The 8,468-nt window shown below is 35.9% G+C and overlaps 1 protein-coding gene across 1 annotated transcript in view; it reads right to left on the reverse strand.

Annotated features, from left to right (window-relative positions):
- Window positions 1-8,238, reverse strand: part of elapor2b (endosome-lysosome associated apoptosis and autophagy regulator family member 2b) — a 90,250-nt gene extending 82,012 nt beyond the window's left edge. Inside the window, exon 1 of the mRNA XM_039761477.1 lies at window positions 7,916-8,238. Within this exon, the coding sequence (XP_039617411.1) occupies window positions 7,916-8,050 (135 nt within the window). The 5' untranslated portion in view covers window positions 8,051-8,238. The remainder of the gene's footprint in view (window positions 1-7,915) is intronic.
- Window positions 8,239-8,468: the final 230 nt, after the last annotated feature.

Below are 8,468 nucleotides of genomic sequence, written 5' to 3' on the forward strand. Positions count from 1 at the left end.
CACTCCTAATTAGCTGAACTTCAAATGTCCATGTTGTTGCAACTCTGAAATTATGTTCAGAAAATGAAACAGGTCACAGATTTTTTTTTTTTTTTTTGAAACTCAAAAGACCGTTTTATTACTACAAAAGAACCAACATTGATACTCAGATGTGAATCATTGTCTTTCTCCCCTGGCTTGCACTTGACTGCATTTGTTATTTTTACTTCAGAAAATCCACTCCATTAATGAACATGGTTTTCCAGATGTGAATTGCTGTCTGTCTTCAACACACAAATATAAAATAATCAACAAAAAAAGTCACAATTAAAATTATTTACATTGTTTCACTACATGTGAAAAAGAAAAAACTAATTTGAAAACTGTTGGCACTCCAGTTTTGTCATTAGGCAAAAAATTGACTTTAAACTCACTTGGCATCGCAATGTTTTCCACACACTGTGAAATTCATAGTTCACTGCCAGCATGAATTTGACAAAGTGAAGGGAGAACATGTGAAGTGGCACATAGTGGCAGACTCGTTCAGCCATGAATAAAGACTGCAGCAGTGAACATCACCTCACTCGCAAAGTTTTCATTGACGCTGCACACCCAACAATGAATGCAAATGTGAAAATGGAGGGTTTTCTTTGTAAAATTGGAAGACCAATGCGTGTATTGAATTACAAACACATAATCCCATATACTGAATCACACACAAGGTCTGATGGCAGATTTGTACAAATGCAAAGAAAAGCATCCGTTTATTCTTGTGGTTGCATGCATTGTCAAGTCTGCTGTGTCTGCAAAAACATTGCAAGTAAGACACATTCACTTCTAGATCAATGTGTCATATCTCATGTTCTCTTTTTTGCACATAAAACTGATGTTGGCTATGCACTAAATTATATACTTGGCACACTGTGAAGAACTGCATAATGTGTTACAAGTAAAGGCAGACATACCTGCTCATAAGCAGTTGTTACTGATAAAATGCACTTTCATGCATTGAAAGTCAAATACAGTAATCCCTCGCTATATCGCGATTCAACTTTCGCGGATTTTAAATGTAAGCATATCTAAATATATATCACAGATTTTTCGCTGGTTCACGGATTTCTGCAGACAATGGGTCTTTTAATTTATGGTACATGCTTCCTCAGTTTGTTTGCCCAGTTGATTTCATACAAGGGGCGCTATTGGTGGATGGCTTAGAAGCTACCCAATCAGAGCATGTATTACATATTAACTAAAACTCCTCAATGCTATAAGATATGCTTCCCGTGCGTTGCTTGATTGTTTGCTTGTCTCTGCCTCTCTCTCACCCTCTCTGACATTCTCTGCGCCTGACGGAGGGGGTGTGAGCAGAGGGGCTGTTTGCACAGAGGCTGTTTGCCTAGTGGATACTGACGCTCCTCTAAAAAATGCCACTTTATTGCGGTGCTTCAGCATACTTAAAAGCACACGTATTGATTTCTTGATTGTTTGCTTTTCTTTGCGAGCACTCTCTTTCTCTGAAATTCTCTGCTCCTGATGCGGACACTCCTTTGAAGAGAAGATATATTTGCATTCTTTTAATTGTAAGAAAGAACTGTCATCTCTGTCTTGTCATGGAACACAGTTTAAACTTTTGACTAAAGGGTGTTATTTCATGTCTAGAGGGCTCTAATAATGTTAACAGTGTGGGAGAGTTTATAAGGGCTTAAAATATATAAAAATAACTATACAAACATATGGTTTCTACTTTGCGGATTTTCATCTATCGCGGTGGGTTCTGGAACGCAACCCCCGCGATCGAGGAGGGATTACTGTAAACCTAACAAATCTGGAATCAAATTTTGAATAGCTGCTGATGTAAGTAATATACTGTATCTGTTCTAGTTACTACTTCATATTTTGAGAAAGATCACAATCTAAAGCTAGGGAAAGACAGTGTGACCAAATTAACACGCAACTTGAGTGTTACTTTTTTACACCTGTATGTCTTTTAAAATACAGGGGGCGACAAAATTATGTTAACATTTGAATGGCGGAAACAATTTATTCACAAAGCATACTTCATAAGTGCAAGATGATTTACAGGAATGTCTCAATCTTTTCGCCATCATTTTCAACACATGTACCATATCTGGCACATAAATTGTCCACAAAAATTGTATATAAGTATATACATAGCAGTACCATTAATATTAACATAATTTTGACTCACTCTGTATATAATGCTATCTAAAACCTCTTTTTCCAGTTAAGAAATTTTTGGTGAATTAAGGCAAAAATATAGAGTATAACAAGAAATTAATTGATGCATTTTATTTTTAGTAGGATTAAATGTTTTGATGTGTTAGCCATTGACTGTTCTATATCCTTTCAGAAAATTCAAAATAAGGTTGCAAGAATAATTTCAACAGCTACAAAGTAGGACAACAAAACTACTGTTCTTAGGTCTGTACCTTGACTCCAGATAAACTTTGGATGGACTTCAAAATCTCCCTTTATTCATTCAAGGATTTAAATAGTCAAGGCCACACTAAACTATCTGAACTTATAATTTTTAATAAACTGGAACATGCATTTAACATCTACTTGTGTAATGATACAGGCCTACTGAAAATTTTAAGGATTAACAAAATAATATTGAGAGGGCCCAAAACCTATGATCTACCCACTTATATGAGAAATGGTGTCTGCATTAAATCCAGGCTGAAGACATACTACTTTAGCCTAGTATACCCTGATTAGAGCGGTGGATTAGCTGTGTGTATTTTATCTCTCTTTGTTAGTCATTTGTATAAAAATGGAAGTATTAAAATTAACTATGAACCATTACTAACCCTCCTCTGTTCTGTTTCTCTTCTTGGCATTTTGCTGTGGCTCTTGGTGCCACTGCTCTACTGCTTTTCAGGTGAAAAGACACCCGAATCTTAGAATCAAAAGAAGGAAGGATTATGTTCTTATACCAGATGGCCCAGCACAGACTTATATTAGTGAATGTCCAGGAGTGGGAGGCCAGCCAGCTGGCTTTGATCTCCAAGAATGTGACTGTGTCTGACATTGTCTTTTACATTTTAACTAATTGAGGACATCCAAAACAGCGCATCTTCTACAGGAATGCTGCTAACTGGAGCCTTCCTAGCCTCCGTTGTCAAATACCCATAGTTCAACAATTATGTAAATGTTATTGTTAGGTTCCTTTTATCTTTATCAGTTTGGAATGTACTTGCTTTAATGCATGTTTTTATGTATATGCATTACTGAATTAGTAAAGTTTAATTACATTTTCCTGGTGAAATTATTACTTTGCCCTGAGCCTACACTTGGTGAAAATGCTATAAAAAATAAATTTAATACAAGAGAGATCAAGAGAGATTCTATAAACTATAAAAAGCCTAGAATGTTTCAAAACAAAGTAGAAAAGCAAGTTATATTCCTCCGATTTATGACGGTATAGTGAGAACTGAATTCTACTTTTTATCCAAGCATTCAATCATTTTCAAAAACACTTAATTTGATTCAGAGTCAAAGTAGGGCACAGCCTGTCCAAGCAACATTGAGCACAAGGAAAGAATTAGCTATGAACAATACATAACAGTCATTCATAAGAGGCAAATTTAAAGAAATCAGCTAATCAAACCTTCACACTTTTGGGATGTTAGAGGAGAGTTAACAAATGTACAACCATATCATCCTTACTAAACACAGTACATAATAATTATATAAAAACCTTAATATAAATAGTGTAATGGTAATTTTGTGCACTGTTCCTCAGTGTTTAACAAAATTTCTCAGTGCTCTAAACAAAAAGTTTTTGTCCTGCAGATCAAATGAAAATATGTCAGAGCTTTAACAAATAAGCCGAAGGAGAAATGTGTGTGCTTATGAGCAAAATGCATCTAAATTTAAAGGTCTTTCAAAAACGTAATGACTAAGTTGGCTCCTTGAATTGCCAGAATAATGGTTAGCAGGTAGCAAAAGAAAAATTGGTAACTGATTTCTCAACAGCTTCTGCTACACGGACCATTTTGTAAGGTCGAGTTGTTTTTTTTTTTTCTTTTCTTGGCATGGCGTAAGTTTAAAAGCAAACCCTTGAGCACATTTTGTTCATAAAATACAAGTCCCCAACACAAAATGCTATTTTATATATAAAAAGCATAAGCATACCACCAATGTACTTGCACATCTGGCTAAAGGTGACTTACAGTATTAATTCTATAAAGCTCCCTCTTCCTACTGGGTATCTATGATTCTTTCAAAGAAAAATAAATAAATAAACTTAAGGAACCAGAGACGTAAATTAATTTTTGAAACTGATTCTGCTAGCTTAAATCTATAAAGAAAGGGAATAAGACATCCCCAAGGTACATTAATGAGTATGACTTCTACTGCTGGTTATCCAATAACACAGAAAGCAATAACAAATCAAGGTCCTTTTCTCTACCCTTTATCTGAAATATTGGCAACAGTGTAGTGCAGTAGTGTTACCTTACTGTTCCATACATCTGAGTTAGATTTTCACACATTATACATTATTCCTCTGTCCCTTTTGGTAAATCTATGACCAAGTGTACATACTTATATGAATGCATCTAGTAATAGAACGTTCCTCACTTAGAGTCACTTGCTACCTTCAAATGCTATCAGGAAAAGCTAATGATCTGAAGAGCAATGAACTGGAAAAGGTAGGATCAGAAAATGCATAGTTGACTAGAAATTGGACAGATGAATGAGTGTCCTACACAGAGTTTTAGTTTAAAACTTCATTGTACCATGTACACGAGACAATAAACTTGACAGTCCCATTAACAACTGTTTCCTGTCTTGGGCCTTGGCAGCCAGGATTTTTTAAATATTGGCATTACTTTTCCAAAGAGAAACTACTAAAGTTAAATATATAAAGCCACAAGTCCAGATAGCCATTCAGTAGAATTCTGCTGAAAAGCTGTCTTCGTTTTAAGGAAAATAGAAAACACTATCCAGGCACTAAATACGGTCTTTTCTGAAAGGAATACATGCTTGTTTATGTGTCTACAGACCTGTTTTACTCTGAACAACAATGCAAAGATCCTGGAAAATGATTTAGCCAAAAGAATGGAGAAAGTGCTCCCCTCTTTATTAAAGGTAGGTATCTATGATCAAATGTTTGGCAGCCATTTAGTAGGATACGTATATACCAAAGCAGTATCAGAGCTTCCTGAGACACTATTATCCTTGATTAAAAAGCTTCTAGTAGAGATGACTGGGTATATCTCATTATAGTGCAAATAAAAGGCAGACACAATACAGGTGTTTGGATCAAATTCCAACCCAAATTTTATATTCAAGATCAGTAGCATCTTTTTGTATGAAACAAATATACATTCTGACTATTTTATAATGGAAGGAGAAAGATGACAAGGCTGTCCATTATCACCAACAATATTTGCAAGTTCTATTGAAATCATGATTTTCTCCAGAAACAATTAGTTATAAATGGGATCATAAGAGAAGCATTTGGTAATGAGTTTATAAATAGGTACTTTACAGTACCTTGTCAATTTGTTTTACATTTTTTGATATTGTGTTGAATATAAAAACATTGAAAGCAATAACATGTACTGTATATACAGTAGTCACTAGTACCAAAGTTCCTAAGCTTTATAGAAATTTAGTTAGCGCAGTAAAGTAACAGATAAGGCATTCAATAGTCCCTATATATTCCATGATCTCTAACTAAGCTTCTGAAATTTTTTAGCAAGCACAGAAGTCCTTCTTAATTTTACAGTCCACATTCATTCAGATTAAATTGCCATTAGGTGATTTGTGAGCTACAATTTACTGGAAGAAGGTTTTGGTGTGCTTCCAACATCAAAGATAGAATAATCAAAATATGTGTATTATATGATTATTCAAATGCTCTCTTCAAAGGTGTTCTACAGGTATCAAACCTTAAAACATATACATATTCTGGGATTATTCTAAAAACATTTCTTTTTAACCTAAAGTAGAGTTTGCTATTTCAACATTTAAACATCTCACAATACAATATACACAATAATACACAAACAAAAAACCCTTTTTATAGAGAACACTTTTTTACAAGCATGTATATACATTACTTATTGGTGTGAATAACTAGAATTGAATTCACTTCAGTTTATTTTTGTATAGTGATCTTCACTGAGTGTAGGTACAGAGCACTATGACAAGTTCTCAGGTAAAATGGAAGTATAAATTTTACAAATTACTAAATACATTAGTCCACATAAAGACAAAGAACACATATAATAAACTAATTTTTTCAAGATTTTATAGGGAATTCTGACAGTGACCTCTGGTTTAAATTTCAGTAACCTAGACACAAATGCCTCACTCCCTTACACAATTAATACATTCATTGTAATGTATGACCCTTTTTCTTGCTCCATTTCTGAAAATCAAAAAATCTATACTATTTTCTCCACTGATAATGGTCTTCTGTTAAAATCTTTGTGAACTAAAACTAAAAGGCCCACTAATTATTTCTGTTTAATGCAACAAGTAAATGACCAAAACTGGAAAAGAAAAAAATTAAGGTGTCAGAGATTAATTCATTTTGCCTCTAAATTTGTGGCAGATGCTTTCTTGCATGTACTGCAAAAAGATCCAAATTAGCAAAATACTATTGAAGAAGGTTAAAAATAAAAAGATCATACAAAAACAAAGCAAACAAAAAAAAACTCAAACCAAATAACTATAATTTGAAATTAGGAAAGATTCTGATTACAGAGCATAGAACAGTACTCGTTACAATAAATAAAACAGGATTTTCACAGCTGTGAAAAAGTGTTGAATATGTAAACTGGCGTCAAAAAATCTTAACCTACTGATTTTTTTTTTTTCTTTTTTTTTTTCATTTTCCGGTTAAAAAATATTTTTCTAATTTACTTCTTTGGTGCACTTATCTTAGCACTGGATACATTAAACCGCAAATCAATGTATGGCCTCTCCATCCATTAGGACATGAACACCAAGGAGTTACGTTAACCATTATGCCAAGCAGTCTCTTTAAAGTATGTCAGAACAATGCAGCGCCAACATTCCTCCCCCACATTACGCTTTCCTGTTTTGAACATCAAGCGCTGAAAGTCATGCCAGGCCAGGCAAATAATACACACCACCGTCTTGTCTACTTTCCTGTTTCTGGAAATGTAGTCCGTCAGTTTGGTGAGCTACTAAGGGGGCGTAAAGCAGCAAGGAAAAAAATAGTGGGTTTCCTCTTTAAAGTTATACATCGTGTACTTTCAGAATTGAAAGGCATAACATCCAGGACATTATTGTGATGTTAAAATACCTAAAATAATCAATCACTGGACGGTGCTGGGTAACAAGATATTTTTTTTTTGCTTCCTGGGGCGTGCAGATCCTGTTTCTGATGATAACAGCCGGGTGGGGGTTGTCATGCCAAATCCTTTTGTGAGGTCTTAAGGCTCATGGATACAGTGTCATCTAATAATATTGACATGGACGGGCTGACTGTTTGACACGTTTAGTGGTGAAAGGAGGGGGTGACTACGTACGGGATTCCCTCTGGAAAATTGAGCCGGCTTTAGGGCTTGGCCGGTCGACTCTTTGTGCTGATGAGGCACCTGCAAACAAACTCTTACAGTACGAATCTTTGGGCGTTCTAGATATGCCAGTCATACATAGGACAAACTTTAGTACTGTTACTGTTGTGGCGAACCCTTTAAAGTGACCACACAACTAGACTGTTTGTTTCTTTTTTGAGTAAAGGGTGGACTAAAGTGTCTTTCCCAAATTTTTACCTGTAAGTATCTTAAAACCAATCTCAAACTGCTCTCATCGGTCGCGGCAAAACAGCGCCTATAGTGGTTCGAGATTTGTTGCGCATCCTAGCACTTGTACCTGTACAACTGAAGAAGACACGCGAGAAATCATAATTCAGAAAACAACATTATCTTACCTCTTGACACTGAGGAAGGTCCGTGGCTACAACGACGGTTGTCCGAAGGAGTAAAAGCAAGCTGATTACCACACGGCAAAGCCGGAATGAAGGAGGCACGCAGCAGAGGGCTTGTATCACCCTATATGTCTTCATTCCTTTCGCTTTCACAGGGTACAACGCAAAGGGAATTGCGGTGACTCTCTAGGTATGTTTAGCAGGTAAACTAGTTTAAAATGAGCAATCCCAGCGGTTCCAGGTACTGCTAGTTCACGCTCCCTTTCTCCGGCCTGAGGCTCGTCTGTCTGTCCCTCGGCCGATTGACAGGCTCTGGTGATGACGTCACGGGCACGCGCACATTCGCCGCTGGAGATGGGAGCAGGTGCATGGCTGTATATGAGGAGGGATGAACATACATAAGGAAGAGAGGAATGGTCGTTACGAAATAACTGGGTTATATAAAAGCTTAACATATTTCAACGGGAGAGGGCTGAACAAGTTTATGCTCTTTGTCGAATCCCTTTTGAACACCCCGGTCTTTCTTCCTTGGTTCTTATAATGTAACGAACCATGT

The sequence above is a fragment of the Polypterus senegalus genome, chromosome 8 (genome assembly GCF_016835505.1).
Source record: "Polypterus senegalus isolate Bchr_013 chromosome 8, ASM1683550v1, whole genome shotgun sequence".
Taxonomy (NCBI): Eukaryota; Metazoa; Chordata; class Cladistia; order Polypteriformes; family Polypteridae; genus Polypterus; species Polypterus senegalus.